Source organism: Crocodylus porosus, unplaced genomic scaffold (assembly GCF_001723895.1).
Source record: "Crocodylus porosus isolate Cpor-Errol unplaced genomic scaffold, CroPor_comp1, whole genome shotgun sequence".
Lineage (NCBI taxonomy): Eukaryota > Metazoa > Chordata > Crocodylia > Crocodylidae > Crocodylus > Crocodylus porosus.
This window is the reverse complement of record NW_017728950.1, coordinates 16,022,646-16,042,457: the sequence shown is the minus strand read 5'-3', so window position 1 is coordinate 16,042,457 and position 19,812 is coordinate 16,022,646. Positions and strand designations below refer to the sequence as shown.

Here is a 19,812-nt window from a genome sequence, read left to right as displayed (position 1 = left end):
TTGCTGGGATCCTATGACTCCAGCTGACTTCCTGCCCTTTGGGCACGGGGCTGGACTCGATGATCTTCCGAGGTCCTTTCCAGCCCTAATGTCTATGAAAATCTATGAAATAACCACTGCTTTTAAAATAAAGTTGCATAAGAAAATAGTTTCTTGAAAATCATTTTTATAAATTAAACAGTTAACTTGAAACTGATGCAATTTTTTTAGCAAATGGCTTAGTAAATTTCAAGAAAGATTTGATCAGTGGTTCTCAACCTTTTTAAACTGAAGATACTCCTCAGGGCACCTCACAATAGACTGAAGGCACTCTTCCATAACTTTTAGTGAATGGAGAAACACCATTTCAAAATTTCTGATCTCTTTACATCATACAGCACACTTCAGAGGATCCCATGGCACCTGAAGGGGCCCCAGGACCCTGACTGAGAATCGCTGTATTAGATGATCATATGGAACTATTAGAATTTTAATAAAAGAAAAAGAGAGAGAGTGCTACAGCTGACTGATGTCAAGAATTTCGTAGTAATTTTTGGATCATCATAGCTACCCATCACTCTTATACAACAGCGGGGCAGGCAAATATTTTGGCTGGAGGGCTGCTTACCGAGTTTTGGCAAGCTGTCAAGGGCCGCGTGGGTAGCCCCACCCTTTGACAGTTGCCCTGCCCTTGGTCGCCATACTGGGACCAGGCATCCTGCCCCAGCAACACCTGACCTTTGCCACCAGAAGTCCTTCCTCTTTCCCCAAAGCACTCCTTTTGCAAGGGAGGATGCTGCAATCTTGCAACCAGAAAAAAACCCCAAATTGTATACAAAAAAAATAAAACATCTGCTATAACTTACTTTAATTTATTTAAAATATTTTTGTACTGATTTGTGTTTGTGTAGTGTATCTAGAGGTGATTGTATAATAGCTCAAAATACATCCTACTGTATATTGTGCTTGGATGGTGGAGGGGTGTGGCTTGGGGGTTGGTGGAGGGGTATGTGTGTGGTGGGATGTGGGTATGGTGGGTGGTTATGGAGAGGTGTGCGTATGTGGTTGGGGTGGGGGCTGTGGGAGGGGTGGAGGAGAGAAAGAGAGGCAGGGCCAGGCTTTTGGCACCATCGTGTGTGGCTTTTGCGGACTGCATGTGAGCCTCACATGATACAGACTGGATAAAATGGCCTGGCCAGCCGTATTTTGCTCACCTCTACACTACAGTATAATAAAGCACACACATTTGCTGGAGGTGGTTTATTATAACTCCCTTTGCATCTAATAGTGGCTACTTTTGATGACAGATTTGATGTCTTATGTTAAATTTCCAGTATAGCAAGTCCTATCTTTTTAGCAACCTTTCTAATTATTTATGATGATTTTCAGTTCAATTGCAATATATGTGAATATTTCATTATTCTAAAGCATTGGTATTTTTACAGTTTCCTTTTGTCTTTGCATTTGAATTGTCCAAAGTATATTCCATGCCTATAATGGCAGTAATTGAGCAAACAATTGAACTCGACTCTGTTTGGACTTTGGCTTGGTAGATCAGTTCAAAAGAACAGATTTATGACTTAGACTTGGACAGATTTATCACTTAAAATTTAGCAACACCCCAACCTAGACTGGCCACATTCAAACTATGAACCAAGTCAGACTTTGAGAGAGTACATTCCTAAAATATAGCCAAGTTGGCTTTTATTCATGTATAACAGATTGCCTAGTGCTTTTAAAATGAGTATTTTGATTAGACTATTTTTGCCTTGTTGCTTTGTATAGCTTAGCTATACATTATAGAAGTATTTACTTAGAATTCAAATTATCTTTTTAGCACATTACATTAAAAGGATAAAATATCGTTTTAAACTAGTCCTGTATCTTCTATATGGTAAGTTAAGTTATAAAATATTTTTTAAGGTTCTAGGACAAACGTGGCTGATTACAGGGGATAATTAACACTACTTGGAATACAAGTCAATTTTCCTTATTTCCCCCACTCCAATCCAAGGGCCACATTTAATTTGAAACCTGTTTCTCTCAGTGGCTTCAATAGGAGTCACCCCACATCTCTAAGGGCACTGTTTGGCACTAAGAGATGAGTACTAATTAATTTGGAATGCTAAATTACAACTTATAGAAATATGAATGTGGTTTTTCAAGGGTTTGAGGACTCAAAAAAAAGTTTATATCTGCTGTCTTGGGACTAAGACTTATCTAGTTCCTTTTCATATAGACTGCTATATAAAATAAAAATAAAGCTATATTTTAAACAAGAAAATGTTCATGTGCCATAATATTTATATTAACCTATATAACAGCTTTAGATGATGTTGTAGGTTATGCTACATAAACACTTCTTAAGCCAGAACCTTTGTATATACAGTCTTTCAATGATTGTAACCACTAGTATAAAGTTTCTGCTGATATGATTTTAATTGCTTTTAGGTTGAACTTGAAAGAAAATTGGAGTCAGCTACCAAGTCAAAGCTTCACTACAAGCAGCAGTGGGCAAGGGCTTTGAAAGAACTTGCAAGACTAAAACAGGTAAATAGCATATAGAAAATGCACAATAAATATGTAGTTTTTCTTTTCTGAGGCCAATATAGAACAATATCATTCCACAGGGCATTGTTGCAAACTGATTTCCATTATAACTACCATTTTCCATTAAAAAGGCTGGCATCATTCCTAAATCATTAGCTTTGGGCTGGAATTTTTCATAACAAAACACTGTCTGAAAGTGAATTTTTGGCAATCTACTTTCTATCTTTTGAGTTTGGGGAAAATGAAAAAATACATATTTTCCAAAGCTTAAAAAAACACTTCTAACTGCACATTTTAAAGGAACACATATATAACATAATTGGCCAAAGCTTGTATCTTAAAAATGGGTAAGGACATAATCCTCCTGGTTGATCAGGGCCTTAGTTTGACATGGAACTAGAATGGTTTTAAAAAATATCCAAGTAATTAAAAAAGGTCACTTGTGATTATGCTCAATCAGTGTCTGGTGAGAAGACAAAATAAAATGTACAGTGGTTTATCTTGGCTATGTCTGCCATCTGTTTTGTTTTTACACCAGAAACAGTTCTTATTTTCCTGCTTAAATATTAAATGAAATATATTGTGTGAGCAACTGTGGTGAGGGCACAAAAGAATAGAAGTTACAAGTTCTTCCCTCTAGACACTGTTAGTAAAAGTAATTTTTTACACCATACCAACTTAGTACATATTTTATTTCGACTAATTCCTGGGGGAGAGCCGTTATCTAAATTGGACCTTTTGCATTATTCTCAGATTTCTGCAGCTTTTAACTTCCTGTATTTTCAAAGAGGAAAGTGGCTAAATGTTACAAATTGCCTATGTTCCTGTTTACCTTGTAGGTTTTAAAGTTTGTATCTACCTGTGGAATATTTGATATGGGGAAGATACAAGTGCTTATCTTTGCAACTATTCTTTAGGAGGAGACGCATCAGCTTCCCCACCCCTCTGCCCTACATAATTTGATTTTAAAATGATAACAGTAAATAGTTTAACACGTATATTAACAATATTTAAAATAATTAAAAAATACTTTTAAGAACAATTTTTAAAATAAATGACAAAATATGATTTGCAGAATATAGCAAACTTGCAGGAACCCTAAAAATCGCAAAATTGTTTTTCTTTCTGCCTTTGGAATTTCATGTCTCTGATGCTGTTGATTTTGTTAGTTTGTCTGTGTTTTATTTTAGTGTTTCTATGTTCTGCAAACTCAAAGCAGTAGCAGCTCCATCGTTATCAGTAATGTGTATACCTGTTTGTGTATTTTTCTCAATTACCTATTATCTTCTAGAAATATATAGTATGGTTCTTTCGTGTTGATGTAATTTTAAGATTCTGCAAGTTGTTGCTTTAGCGTCTCCCCTTCATTAGATAAATGGACTCTGAGTCCCCATTTTCTAAATCTTATTCAGCAGGATGCAGTAATTTTTTCTATATTATGTTCCATAGCTTTTCAAAATTTGCTTAAAACTTAAGAATGGAACACTGTAAAATAGTATGTCCCAAACTACACAATAAAGGCAGCCTTCCCTGTATTTTGCCAATATTTGCAGCAGACTCAAAGGGGTTGTTTTGCCCTTCATTTCTTTGAGAGCCTTGGATCTCAGAAGAATGTATTGGAAGTAACATCTGATTTTTTTAAAGAAATGCACAAGAGAGAGGTTGCTCTTTCTGCCCTACAAGAATAAAAAATTGTTGTCCCTTACTATAAAGGGATAGTTTGGGACCTGGTGTAGACGTAATAGAGGACTAGGCCAGGCATTGTTCCTAGAGGATTACACTAGACTGGAGGAAAAGAGAAACTGGGATTTTTTCAGTACCCTTTCTAATGGATAGATGCCTTGAACAAGAGCCCTCAGAGATAGGAATGTGAAAGGTTAAACAATTAATCGTTTAACCGATAAGTGCAGTCATAACCAGTTAGCTTACTGTTTATCCTTTAGCTCAGGGATGTGGGGGAAGGAAGCCCCACAGTGCCCCAGCAGGAATCAGAAAGCTGGAGGGAGGAACAAGGGGGATGGGGCAAGAGGGTCTAATACCCTTAATTTAAGAGGAAAACAGCCAGCTGGCTAATGACTAGTGAATTAAGCAATTAGCTGCTTGGTCACAGGTGCTCCCTGCCTCTCAGTCTAGGGCTTCAGATGGGGTGCATTATCTGACTGGGCTTGCATCCTTCCTCTCTTCCTCCAGTCAAAGGACTTCAGAAGCTGAGAAGTTGCTGTGTCCTGGGTTAATCATTTTACAAATATAATTCAAGGAGTTCAAATGAATATTGTTTTAAAACAATATTTACATCCCTACTCAGGACCTTGCTTGTCTCTTGGAAGGAATGGTGTTAGTAATGAAGGGAGGGACAGAAATGCTTTAGCAGTGTCACGGTCCAAAGCTGTAGATAAGTATAATATTCAATTTCAGGTTTGGAAATTAATCTTTTCCTTTACAACTTAAAGAGGAAACAAAGGAAACATCTCTAGGTAATAAAAGTTATAAAACTGAGCTTTTGGTTTTCGATGCTGTCCTCATTTTTCCTTTTTGTCTTTGGTCTTTTTTGGTAGTAATTGTCAGGGATCAAAAAATAGCCTATAATATTTGTTAAATATTTGTGCACAACAGGATGATCTAATGAAGAACTCTCCAGGCTTGCATCAAAAGCTAGAACTTCCCAAAGGAAACTCAAAATGCCCAGCATGATGTGTTTGGTTTTTTTTTCCCTTAATTAATTAGTTGTTTTAAAAAAAAAACTTGTAGAATAAAGCAGGGTATCCATACCTTGCTACTTACTGTTAAATGTGTCTCACCTTTTATATTGCTAGGTCAAATACATGCCAGATCAGTAGTGATGAAATAGGCATCCAAGGTAATTTGATCGGTTCCGGTCCAAGGCAGGCTGACCCCCTTAGTAAACATCTGAACCAATAAATAAGTTGATATGAAGACTGAATTATGCTGCCTACCGCTTTATCCTTAAAAACAGGCCCTTTTAAACCTAGGTTGAGACTTCAGTGTACTCACACTGTTATGAAGTCATGTGTTTCAGTTGAATAGATAGAGGATGAGCAAGGTAGCATTTCAACCTCATTTAAAATATAAAAAAGGAAAATGATCAGGAACCCATTTACTATGTTTTGAATGTAAATTTGGAACCTTAGTTGCATCCAGGAATTCTAGATCTGCTTTAGTTCAGATGATTTGTGTAATTCCATAGTTTGTCCAATTTCTTGTTTAAATTGGATTAGTACAATGTTAATTTTGTATTGCCTCTGGTGAATAGCCACAGGGCTGTAATCTGTGCCAGTAATTTGTCACACCAAAGCCCTCTGGAGGACTATACAAAACATTTGTATAGTGAGGATTAGACGTTGAAAGCCGTATCTTAGATTGTTAATAAATGTTAATGATGAAACCCAGCTGGTAAGTCTTGGAAATGAGATCTAATGCTTTGTGCCCATTGCCAAAAAAACATTTAAATAGAGATTTCCATTACTCAAAGGTGACCTAGTATAGTCAATTTGTGAATTAAAGAAGCATAATCTACAAGCTAAGCATTTAGCAAAATGTGCTTTTTCTTCTGATTTGTAACCATAAAAGTCAATGTTTCCTTAATTATAAAGTTCCCTTTTACTTGGGAACTAGCTATGTTGGAACAGATCTGTGATAGTTTGGTATTTTGTAAAAAATGCAGTGTATACATTGCAGCTTTTGAAAGTAAGTTGTGTGGACTTTAGAAGAAAAGTTACTAATTTTTCTCTGTCTGGAATTTTTAGATACTAAAATGAAGTATCAGCTATAACCAGGTAAAGGCGTGAATACACCCTGACATTTGCCACTCGAGCTTATTGGTAGTTGCAATAAAAGCAGTGTTTTGTGGAATTCAACTATGGTTTGTAAAGCTGAGTTTGAAAATTAGTTTGAAGATTCATGACCTTTGTCATCAACCCTGAGAACAGATGTCTTCCCTATTCTCAGTACCCCCTTTTTTCTTGAAGATATCTACTATAATTTCTTTGCACATATATACACTTGCATATTTTTTCTTTTATATTTGAACTTTTTTAAAAGTTGGTCTTTGAACTTAGACCTAGATCCTGCAGAGATCAAGCATGTGCATACTTTATTATGACTCATGTGCAAAGAAATCCTCACTGTTTAACCAGAAATTATACATATTTTGGGAAAGGAGATTTTATAGTAGGTTTATAGTAGATTTTAAGTTTTTTACCATATGTATACCCTATGGATTTGTTCAAAGCATAACTGATGCATTTGTTTAAAACAACACAGGCCTTATTGGCTGACATTGGCTCTATCTTGTCCAGCCTCCTGCTTATCCACTCAGTAATTAATGTGATTAATTTATAAGTAATTTAGCCAAGGATGGGACGTAAATCTTTGTTTAAAAAAACAGTTGGAGGTCCAAGTCTTGGTTAAAAACTGTGTCTTGAAACCATCCAGGCCCTCCTACTGACTTGTCAGCTCTGGGTTATTTTCAGAAAACTTTACTTGAGTTCCTTAGCTTCAATCGTAAGTTTTTCCCACAGACTTGCATGGTATGTGTGAGTGGGAGAGTGAATAGTGGCCGCTATTTAGCCATTGTTTAGTCTAGTGTATGTATGTTTACATCTCCCCTTTGGATTTATAGGCAGCTAAGGCAAAATAAAGACTGTGTTTTCTTGATTTAAGGAGCTTCTTAACTGAAGCACCAGCACCTGGTGGCATGGCGAGATTCTTTCATAATCTAATAATAACTTTTTAATTCTTGTGTAATTAATGTTAATATTGCTGTAGAATATCAATACCAAAACCCCCATATGCCAGGGGCAGATTGCAGAGGAGCCACAAAGAGGCTGATCCTTGTTGTGGCAACACCACCATCTGCCCTGAGGTGCACATGCCAAGCAAAATGCTTTCATGTGCCATGCTCTGGCATGCATGCAGGGGGGTTGACTACCCCTGATATAGCATAACAAGGGGATCACTCAGTCCCCCAGCATCCTGTAGTGCTCTGCTTTTCCCTTCCTTCACCCCTACCTTGGGTAAGTGAAGCATGGTAGGGTGTACAGTCACTGAGTGTTCCTGCCTCCCAGCCCCTATTTAGGGATGGGGTAGAGAGAGAAGGAGCAGGTGGCACTTCAAAGGAGCGGAGCTAGGAATTTGGAGATGGGTGGCATCATACTGCTGATGATCTCACCCTTATGGTAGTAACCAGCAGTGTTACATACCTATGTGGTGACTTTTTTTTGTGGTGCTTCAGCCTGTGGTCTTGGCACATGAACATCATAATCTCTTCATGTCTGCAACAATGCATTTTTGTAGAGCTTCAAAGTTCAGCACCTGTGCTACTGGGAAGTCTGTGGTCATCTGACTAAATTTAATTGAGAAATTTTTGACTTTTTTTTTCCAGACATTTACTGAAACCAGTTAAGATGCTTACAGGTTCAATAGTTGAATTTAAAATATCAAACTTGATTTAAGCAATATAAAAATTACCCTACCAAGTAAGACATCTGATGCATGCAGCTGTATATGGAGAGAAAGGGGTGTCTCTGTGTATGTCTATGGGTGTATATATTTGTGTGTGTGTGTGTATTAGCCCACTGCCCATCAAGAATGACCGGGGGGGGAGAAAGCTGGTGGGGATGGAGCCTCAGGCCTGCTCCCCGTTCCCTCCTGCTTCTTGGGGTCTGGGCCCGATGTGGGGAAGAAGCTGAGCTGCTGCAGCAGCGTGGGAACAACAGGCCCTGGCTGACCCAGCAGGAGGAGCAGGCTTGGGGCCAATGCGCGGGTTGGGGAGGAGTGGGCCCAAGCCCAAAGGGGGGAGGAAGCTAGCTCCTCCCCTCCTCCCACAGCTGCCATGTTGGGTTGGGCTGACCTGACCTGACCTGACCCAGGCCGGGTGGGGCCTGCTGACCCCCCTCCCCTCCAGTGCGTGGCAGGCCATCTTTTCCCCCGACTCAGGCTCACTCCCTCCCAACACCCCCAGGTCAGGCCCAAGCCCAGTCCTAGTCCTACCCTGGCCCCACCATCACCGCCAATGCCACAGCATGCCCACTCTTTCCCTCTAGTGGCAGGCCCGCTCAGGGCCAACACAGAGGGAGAAGGGTTGTGGCGGAGTGGGCCTGGGCCCGAGGTGTGGAGGAGGCCCACTCCTTCCCTCCCCCATTACTGCCTCTCCACATGCAGCTTCATGCATCAGATGCTTTATTTGGTAAGGTAATTTTGTGTGTGCCTGCATTTTCACACCTGAAAATACTCTAATTTATCCTATTTATTTTATACATAGTATGGTAGGTGGAGTCAAAGGAGGAGAGAAAATCAAAGTCTTTCAAAATATATTAAACATTATTTTGTGTTGGATGTGTCAATAGAGAGTACTACAAACTAGATTCATCTTTAGGTTAATATTTTATTGAGGTGAAATACCAATCACCATGTAAATGTTTGCAATAGATTGCTATTGTTCAAAGCTCACTGACACATTTGTTTAAAACAACACAAGCTTTATTAACTGACATTGGCTCTATCGTGTCCATCCTCCTGAGCCATGATTTCAGCAACAAATTTAAGACTTATTTTTCCCTCCTCCTAGTCTATAAAAATATAAAATAGATTTTCATTGGAAAATTTAACAATATCAAGTATCCAGGTTGTAGCCATATTGGTCTAGAGGAAAAGGCAATAAGGACTCATAGTAGAGATGATATCTTTTATTGGACCGACAAGATTTTTGCAAAAGAAGTCTTTAATTAAAGAAAAATTAAAACTTTTTTTTTTTTTTGCAAAAATCTTGTTGGTCTAAAAAAAGGTATCTCTGTTATGAGTCCTGATTGCCTTAACAATATCAAAATATTCAGAAATGTTAACTCTTCTGTTTTTTAGTAACTTGCGTGTAATAAATATTTGCAAAAGATAGTTAAGCATTTCAGCATTTTGTGTTACTTTATATGTTTCAAGCAACTTGAAAGGTGTTTCTTAATAAGTTGTGTTAATTGATAGTAGTCCTATGCAGGGGAGTCCACTTTCAGTGCTAATAGAAAGGGAGTCTGTTTCACATTGTTAGTGTTGAAACAGTGACAGAAAAAAGTGGTTTTGGTATCTGCAAGACTTTCTGATAAAGTGGCACCAGTTTCATCACCAAACATGGATAAAGAATCCTTCTGTCTCCTTCTGCCTCGTCCCTCCCATCTCCTAAAATCTGAGTTTTTTTCATGGCCTGTGATCTAACCATAACAATTCTGAATTTTGAAACCCCCCATGTTTGGAGTAAACTATGTGAAAAATCACATTTAAATCTCCCATTTGTATCAAGTAATCTACATTCCTTGACTTATTTTGGGGTCTTTGAAGGATTATTGGACAACTTGAGTATCTATTAAAATCTGTTCAGGAGAATAAATATCACCTTTGTTTATAAGTGTTCACCGTGCAGATTGTTGTGATGACACTGTTTAGAATCTAAAGTGGTTATGTTGTGTAAAGAGTATTATGTAAATCTGCATTTTTATCTACATTCATGATGTACTGAGAGTGGATTCTGGGGTCACATTTTGCTTGCTCCATTTACTAAAATGTTATAAAATGCTTAATTTTTATTTTTATGCTGAGTATTTAATTCACAAAAGTATGGGAATTGCCAAGTAAATTTGCACTACACATGGCAGGCATTCTTTTACTATGGTAGTGGTCTACTGAAGTCAAGGCAGCTGCTGGCCTGGCTAATTTCATAGGGAGACCATGGGGCTGGCAGCCATTTTCTTGGGCAGTGTGTGGCAGGCCTCCCCACACTTCTGGCCGAGGGACCCTGGTGGCCCCACCCATGCTGCTGATTAGCCATGCAGGCCATCTGTCATATGGCCCTGCCCCTCACTGCTGATTGGCCACAGGACAGTTCATCATGCAGCCCCTCCCCTCCCTGCTGATTGGTGGCAGGGGGCAGGGCTGTGTGGCAAGCGGTCCTCGCAGCCAATCAGCAGGGAGGGACAGGGGCAACAACTATCTTGCCATGCTGGCAGTCCCCCTCCTCCCTTCCCTCCCCAGCAAGCTGTGCAGCCAGAGGAAGCCAGCATTTTATTTTTAATAAGTTTGTTTCAGGGAGCCTGCCAAAGGCATGGACCCCATGCTTTTTCACGGAGCCTGTGCTTTTTTTCAGGGCCTGCCCAAAATTGCAGTTTCCACAAAAATTATGAAATTGCAATTTCAGTAGGTCCAAACCTGTAAGGCAAGATTGGGGTGCCTTAAGATGTCTTCAAGAGTGTTGCAGGGGGCTGTACAATGTTAACAGTCTTCAGTGTGCAAACATGATTCACAAGATGAATAAAGATTTCATATAGCAGTGGTCTCCAAAGTGGGGTGCACAAGACAATCCATTGGGGTGCGGGAAGGAAATATTAGAAATTCTATTTATATTTATATAAATATACTATATTGTGGGTGCGTGCTCAAAAATTTTTTTACTGATAGGGGTGTGCAAATATAAATATACTTATATTGGGGGTGCGTGTTCAAAAATTTTTTATTGATAGGGGTGCACGATCAAAAAAGTTTGGAGACCACTGTCATATAGGAATGAACAGTGTTAAAGATATTAACCTGTTGTGGTTTGAGTTCTCTGCAACATAAGAATTATTCTATTATTTTTCTATAATAAAAAAATGTGAAAAATAAGAGCTGGCATTTTACAAGGGGTGCCAACAAGGTTGAAAACCACTGATTTAAGCTTTGCTCGTTTGCTAAGAAAATAATTGTACAAAAATTCTCAAGCTATACCCAGTTTACCAGTGCTAACATTGCTGGGAAATCATGTCTCTAAATATTGGAGAAAAGCTGCTTAGAGACAATTCCTTGCCTGTATGGGGAGGGAGAGGGGAGCAGCAATACGCTCCAGGAAAATTACCTCGAAAGCCATATTGCAGCAGCTCACTTTCAGTTCTCTACCAGACCAATAAATAACAGTTTAATTACTTGGGTGATCGTGTTAGTTTCTTTCCTTCCAAGGTACTTCACAGTAGTCCTCTTCTCTTGAGCTGTAGCATAATACTTTAATTAGAGCTCTCTTGTCTATTAAAGAGGACCTCGTAAGGGGCTAATACATATTCCGCCTTAGCCAGGTGTTCCAGGGGAATACATCTCTAAACAGGCAGACCGTTGCAATGATTCTGTTCAGTCTCAACCACATGACGATTTCCACACTTGCCAGGCAGAATACCATGAGCTATGGACACTAAGCATAGTAATCCTTTACTCTGGGCTTCTCCATGTGTTTCTTCTACTGTAATGGGACTAGCAAAAAGATGCCTAACCTTTCCAGACAAGTTTTTTTGGGTACATGGTGGTATATTTTATTATACCACCTAAATATGAGACTGACTAAAAATTAGACCAGCTTTTATTACACCAATTAAATATTAGACCAACGTGGCTACAACCAATAACCTTTACAGAACTTTTGTTTCAAAGTCTGAGCTTCTCCTAAGAAGCTGAAGATAGGTTCTTAGGAGTCAAAAACTCTCTCTCCAGAAATCATTCTAGTTAGGTTCTGGGTAAAAACAAGTTTGAGAAGCTGGGATACATAGCTGGGCTTGTTTTGTGACAGAGACAGTGACCCAAAAATTAGCTATTTAAACTGTCAATTAGTTTAGGGCCAACTAATATCTTAAAGATATTAACACCTTCTCCAGAATCCATAACAGTCTTTTGGAGTCAGTTAATTCTGATCCATTTGTCAATATTGTCAGGCAAGTTATAGAGGAGGAAATAGGGCACTTCTTCCTGTCTTACAGAAGCAGTCAGAATTTTGTTCTTTGCTTTGAGAGAGAATATAATTTTTCACTCACTCATTTCTTTCACACTAAGTACCTTTCTTCACAGCATTAGCCATATCTGGCAGGTTAAGTGAACTATGAACATGAGCAGTTAAGAAACCGGTCAGTTGTGGAAATTTATACTCAATGTGCACTTAGTTTTTCACAGTATTTACAATACTCACATTATTTAGAATATTTCTCATTTTAACCTACTTCATTCTACTGAAGTTTCATCCAGACATTAGTGCATTTTATAAGCCAGGAGAAGCTGGTGATCATCATGTAATCTGACCTGTGTAACACAGGCTGTAAGATATAAAATTTATAGAGGTGTTTGACTTACAGTATCTCTCTTTTGGAGAAAAAATGTTAAAAGAATTTCATGCAATTGATAATCTGGTACAAACTCTGGTGGTAAATAGTTCAGTTTTAGTTAACTTTGCTATTTTAAAAACTTCATTTTATTTCTAAACTGAATTTGTTTTGCTTCAGATTCCAGCTGTTGGATGATGATGTATCTTTATCTGAGATTCAGAAGCTATTCATTATCACCTTTCTGTTTTGCAGTGAAGGTACTTACAGATTGTGAATTCTCCCCATCCCCCCCACACCATTTCTGATAAGTTAGATGTAGGTTGAGAAAGTGGAATCTTTCAGTATTTTCAGTTTTTTGATTAGGTATGTGAATCTTCTCTGAATCCTCCCCAGCCTCCTTTAATGTCATTCTTGACTCTCAAACACTAGTCACACCAGTGCCCAAGACAGAAATAATATCAATTCTGTACTCATTATTCAGGGTTTTGCTGTGGATACATTCAATGATATCCTCTGTTTTTGGCTGTTGCATCATCCTTAGTGCTCGTATTCAACAGATCAAACACCTTCCCCCCCCTCCCCCCCCCCGCAAGGTTTTTTTTTAGCTACTGTTTTCCAGGATGGAATACTTTCCTGTCTTGTAATCAAGGCTCATCTTCTTTTGACTCTAGATCTTATATTTGGCCATATTGAAGTACTTATTGTTTTCCTGTGCTTAATTTGTCAGCACTCTATCAATGACCCATTCTTTTCTTATTAATCACTTTCCTAATCTATCATCTCAAGTTTTATTAGTGATTATTTTGAATTCTTCTCTTCTTCCATCCCTTCCCAAAATATCCTTAAAATGTCAGACCAACATCCAATTCCCTTCAGCTCCCCACTAGAAACATACATACTTGATGATTTCCTATTTAGAATACATTTTTAGATTCACCATTTAACTAGATTATAAATTGTTTGATGTCTTATGTTGTTTTTATATAATTTTTATATAATTCCAGTTTAGTAATCAAGTCAACAAAGTCAAATGTAACACAATCAAATGCAACACAATCAAATGCCTTGCATGAAACTAAGTATATTTCATCAACACTGCTACTTTTTTCCCAGCCAAACTGCCCTTCTGCTGATGACTTTGCTTTGTTTTCTTTATCATGATATTTTAAAAATGGCCGTAGACTGGTATCCTGGCAATGTCGAAATCAATAACATACCTCTCGGTGACTTCAGTAGGGTAAGGACTTTTAGTGTCCAAAGCCGCATAGAAACATGAGCCTGTACTACAGATTGCTGATATATGATCATAGGCAAAAAAAGCACAATACATTTGAGGTGTTTTTTTAATCCTGAAAAGGCTTTTTTGCTGAAGTTCACAAGTTGGCAGGGAAAGTTACTTCTGGTTTTACATGTTCACATTCATCTACTGTAGATCAATTGCTTGTTCATGAGCATAGAATAATAGCTATATCATGAGGAGATTTTCAAGGTTCCAACCTGATAGTTGCTGTCTTTGTTTTCTAATCATTACAAAAATCTATGTTCTGCTTTTGTTGGACTCTTCAGTTGCAAGTTCCCATGAGTAACTATCCTTCCCTTCCCTTTTTGGCTCACTAGTTCCCACTAGTGCCAAGATGGCTGGCTTGGTTTGTATGAAAATGCAAAATATCATTCTTTGCCTATAACCTGATGTCTTTGTATGTAACCAGTACAGTATTCCTTCCTTAAAATTATAATCTTAGGTGGGAAGAGGGTAGTTTGTTTATGGTATGTTAAAAGGTTGAGATGTTTTCTAATTATTGGGCACGTCTCTACTTGCATTTATTCCAGCCAGGATTTACTGTGCATTAAGGTACTGCATAGTAAATGTTTTTGGGTAGGTGTCTACACATGTAGTGATTAGGGAATAGATTTGCTCCCAGGTCCCTGCAGCTCTGTAATGTGCCCTTATGGCCATAGCAGGGAGCTCCAGGCTCCCCCTGAGTGCTAGCCCAGAGGCTGGCAGGGAGCACTATGCCACAAGGCAGCTGTCTCTAAGCCCTGTGCCTCGATCATCCAATCAGAGCACGGGGCTAGGACCTACCCTTGACTGCAACCATTCCTGGCCAGCCCTAGGCTGTGCAGGGAAGTCTGCATGTGTAGTATGGAGCTGGCTGGGGACTGCCTAAAACAGTACCTTCAGGTTGCATGTGCTTCCCCATGCAGTCTGGGGCTGACTGGGAACTGTCCTTTCAGAATCTATAAATGCAATTGCAGTGGAAGATCTGGTGCTGGGCTGGGGCATACGCATCTCCCAGCAGTGGCTCCACAGTTGCAGAGACACTACTGGGAGAAGGATTTCCTAGTCCCCGCTTTGTGATCACAGTCTGGGAGCAGGGGGCTTTGAACTCCCTGCTGCTGGGGCAGGGGACACAATCCTCATCCCAGATCCTATGGCAGAGCCTGCCCTGGCTTGTCCCGGGGGCAGGGCGATATCTCCCACCCTCTTGTGGACTGCTGACCAGGAGCAGATTTGGCTCCCAGTCAGGAGTCTGCATGAGTGCTTTGGCGCCATTACTAATGCCAAGTAAATTAGCTATTTGCATTTGCAGGTAGCAAATTTAATTAGGATTAGGGAAATTTACTGTGAAGTAAGCATGTGCATGTGTAGAGCCACATACTTGCATCACAGTAAACTATGCGAAATTGCTGTTAAATATCTCGTGTAGATGTGCCAATTGAGAGCGTCAACTAAGAAGTATTTGAGATTTTCTTCTAAATTCCTGGGATAGCAATTGTGATCCAGGTTGTTTTTCTTGGGTTTTTTAAGACTGATTTACCTTGGCATAAGATTTTACTATCTGTTCTACAATTGATAGGTTGAATATGTAATGAATTGGTTTGTTTATAGAAACAGAATGAAGTAATTTTATAAATCCAGTTTATATCTGTAATAATAAAAATAAAGTCAGACAATACAAAGTAAACATTCTTAACCCGGATGTTAATGGACCATTGTTATGTGCTTTACGATTATAAGCTATGCCAAGATTGATGTGTCCGGGGTCAGCTAACAAACTAGGCTGTGTAAAGAACAAATCAGAAGTAAGCAGGATTTTTTTTAAGTTAAAACAGATTAATGTCCCCAAGAACTAGATTATGTCACTTGCCCTGTTTTATGAAAGTCCTCTTTTGGTTGACAGGTCATTGCTACTTAGCTTATGGAACTGTGAAAAACAATTAGGACATTACCCTACCCTACCCCACCCCTCTTTTTCTAATTATTTTTACTTAAGTATTATTCCCTGTTTGAAAACAGAAGAAATCAAAATTTTAGTCTTATGTTTTCAGTGCTGGTTGACAGGAAGCCACTTCAGAAAGTAGTTCTTCAGATCTTAGATGAAAATTGCTTCTGCTGAACAAGCTTTCTGGTGCTGTACACTGCAGAACCAGTAGGATGAGTGTCCTCTGCAATCACTGAGAATTTAACGCCCACCTACTTCCATCCTCCCTCTGTTTGCAGGAGGGAATTTTAAGTGCTTGTAATGATCTAGAAAATCAGTTGCTAATAGTATCTCAAGCCATGTTCATGAGTGTAATCTTTGTTTATCAGTTTCATTAAGTGTCTGAAAAAGCAGACCCATCAGCTGTTAAATACACATCCTTTTTGCCACTGATGGCTAAAGCTGTTAATTTAGGGTCCAGATTTGATTGCATTCTGGTTTAGGTAGGTGTTTGCAGGAATTGTAATTGAGCCATTAGTTTTATTTCATTTGTTACCTCATACCTATACACATTTATTACAATGAGTCCCTGGGGCTGCTTAGTTACTGACTAGGAATATTTTGGGGTTCTTACTAGCTCTGTTTTTAATTCCCATCTGAAACAATGGAGGCATCCCTGGAGTTAACATTTTTGTGTGTTAAGAGTTTGTCAAATGATTTCTCCCTTTAGCGTGAGCAGGAGAATGCTATGGCCCGTCTCAAAAAGCAGCAGCAAGAGCTGGAGCACATGAGACTTCGCTACTTGGCAGCAGAGGAGAAAGAACTGGGGAAAACAGAACGACAAGAGTTGGAGGATATCAGGAATGAACTTAACAGGTATTAAAGCATGTGCAGGATTTTTTTCCCTCTGCCTCAAAGTAGGGGAAGGTTCAGTTAAATCAAAATTTTAATTGGCTGTCAATCCAGGGTAGGAACACAGTTTAGTGTCCCTTAGGTAAAAATTGCCCATTTATAAAATGTAACAGTGTTGTATTATAGAAAATCTATGTTAAAGGCCACCATACCCAGTTTTTTGTCAAGATTGTTCTTATACTGCACCAAGTCTTTTTTATCCTCACTTCTAAGCAGAACTGATATATAAAATAACTGCTATATATATTTAAAAAAACCCATAAAACATGATCTGCTTTCAACTTGCTTTTCACCCACTTGCTGATATTTTAAGTCTGCCTAATGGTGTCCTCTACTTAAAATTAATCCAGTAATTTAGAATCTGGGCTGTGCCACTTGTGTGGATTTTTAAACAGTATTATCAGGATATAACCCTTAATGTAATCATTGTAATAAGTACATATATGTTCAGATTCTTGGATTCTGGATATGTATCTGCTGTATAAGACTTCCTTTAAATTTAATATAGCAAGGGTGATTTTGTTACCTTTTTTTGGACGTGGGGTAAGTTTCCTGTAAGAGTCAGTTTGGAAAAAAATATAACAAGAGAAGCTCATTTTGTCTTATACGGATTTTATTTATTTATTTATCATCAGGCTGAAGCAACAAGAAGACAAAAAACAATTGCAGGATTCTGGGGATGCTTCATTTGGGAGAATGGGTGGTCTTCAAGCTAGACAGTTAAATGAGAGTATGGACGATTATCTCACTCGCCTGATAGAAGAGAGAGATACCTTGTTGAGAACAGGCGTGTATAATCATGAAGACCATATAGTAAGTGAACTAGATCGTCAAATCGGAGAGGCTCTTGCAAAAAGAAGCAGCAGTAAATAGTGTCTTAGGAACATGCTTTTAAGTAAGTTTTACCATAATAAAACAATCAATTCTGCAGACTAAATCAATGATTCTGCAGAGACTTAAGCAAATGCTTAATTTTCATACTTCTAGTAATTTTTATTGAAGTCAGTGTAAATACTTGCAGCAGGGTTGTGTTTTTCTTTTTGTATTAATATTTTTGTACTGAGGTAATTTATATATAGATAAATATATATTTTTTGTATTTTCTGTTTAAACATTTTCTACCTCTCTTCCTATCACCCTAGCTGGATTTATCAGTAATACCATTTTAAAATATCCAGTCTAGAGCTTTGTTTGGTATTTTTCATAATTTATTGTTTAATGGATTTATTTTGAAATAGCTTTTCAATAAAATTGTGCTAAGAAAAAGTGACTGCAGTAATTTACAGTGACATAACTTTTCTAAATGATGAGCTAAAATATACTGTGCTTTGATAAATATCATATCCTCTTACGTTTGCAAATGCTTTCAGTTTTAGTTTCTGGGGCCACAACTAAATTATTACTTGCCTGAATGTTTTATTTTAGCATGAAGGTTTTTGAAAAACTTGCACTTGCAAATGACAAAGTTTGAAATGAAAACAAAAATGCTAAAATTTAGCAAGCAGAAACTCCATGAAATATTTAGGTAACTGAGCATTCTTGGACTGCAAAAGGATTTCTACTCTAAGAGCTTTACATGGGAGGGATTGCAAAGATGAATTGCTGATAAAAAGATTAAGGATTTTAATGAGAGTAATACGCATGTGCTTATGTTGAGAAAGTGTGGGAAATATTGATTCAGTGATTGTAACCACATGTTTAAATATCAATTCATGTTTAATGCAAATAATCAGGGCTTTTTCTACATAGGAATATTTCCTAAATGATGACTTAATCAGCTGCAATGACTATAAAGCTTTATTTTCTCCTTCAAGCTGTGTATTTTTCAGCCTTCTATATCTTTTTTTGAAATTGAGATACAAAAGTACTAAAAATATAAAATGTTATATGTTGGTTACTTGACTAAGGGGGGGCAGAGTGTGGAGCACACACAGTTATGTGGGTTTTTGTGATATCCACAGTTGAAATAGTTACAATTCCAAGTTACAAGTCCTAGACTTCTACAGCAGAGTGAAATTTTGCAGTATGGATGGTTTGGGGTTTTTATATACATTTCACTAGCACATGTTTGTTGCCTAGATAGATTTTACGTATGTCTGTATCAAAAATGGAAAACTTTAACATGTTTTATTCAGTTTTATTTCATACATGAATGAAGGTAGTTAATTCTGAGAGTTTTTTTTATTTTAATTTAATTTAATTTTATTTATTTTAAAAGTCATTGGACTTATGGCACTGGGGTCATGTAAATACCACTTTTTTTCTTTTAGGAACTTCTGTGTTTTGAAATGCAGAATTCTACCACAGAACTCTTATTTAACAGAATGGGTTTTTTTAAGGTCATTTGAAGAAAATCCTAACAAATTGCATTAAAAAAAATACCGTAACAAAAAGACTTACATTGGGAACCATCACCTACTAATGATGTCATAACATGCTTTTATAACACTAAATAAACTTGCCATACATTTTAAATGTTTATTTTTAATATTAAGTGATTTAAAGACGTTAAGAGTGCAAAAAAAAAAGTCACTACTTGCAATGAAAATAAATGTATGGTCAAAAATAACCATTATAAATGGATAAAGAATAATGTGGAAATATGAAACATAACCATGTGCTATGTATTGCTAATATGTGTTCATAGGAAATAAAATACAATAAATTTGGGATGTTCTTTTATTCTGAAAGGAAGATATATTAAAAGTTCTCTGAATTGCTCGTCTCTGAAAGGTTTGTTCATTTGCTGGGATTATAATTTTTTCAAACACTAGAGGGGGTATTAGATTTAAAAAAGGCAACTACCTTGAAACAAATGAAATTTACCTTGGTTTGGGTGAATGCAAGTGTTCTCATCCTTAAATTGGTTATTTTATTTTTTTATATGTTTTTTTTTCAATTTGTTTAACAAATACAGATTTTTAAGTAACTGTATTTTAGAGAGCTTGTGTATGTGGTTTTTATACTTCTTTAAAGATGCGTAACAGGAAAACACTCTTTCAGTTTACGGTTACAAAAACCTGCCTTCAGAGTTCTAGGTACTTGCACAAGTT

The 19,812-nt window shown here is 37.7% G+C and overlaps 1 protein-coding gene across 3 annotated transcripts in view; it reads left to right on the top strand.

Moving 5' to 3' along the window:
* The window catches only part of CEP120 (centrosomal protein 120), a 67,718-nt gene extending 48,234 nt beyond the window's left edge, over nt 1-19,484 (top strand). For 2 of the 3 annotated variants that reach the window (XM_019555252.1, XM_019555251.1), the window contains exons 18-20: nt 2,431-2,529; nt 16,578-16,723; nt 17,395-19,484. In XM_019555252.1, the coding sequence (XP_019410797.1) occupies nt 2,431-2,529; nt 16,578-16,723; nt 17,395-17,632 (483 nt within the window). In that variant the 3' untranslated portion in view covers nt 17,633-19,484. Of the gene's footprint in view, nt 1-2,430; nt 2,530-6,293; nt 6,324-16,577; nt 16,724-17,394 lie in introns of those variants that run through there. The other variant, XM_019555253.1, reaches the window with a different exon arrangement.
* The last annotated feature ends 328 nt before the right edge of the window (nt 19,485-19,812 follow it).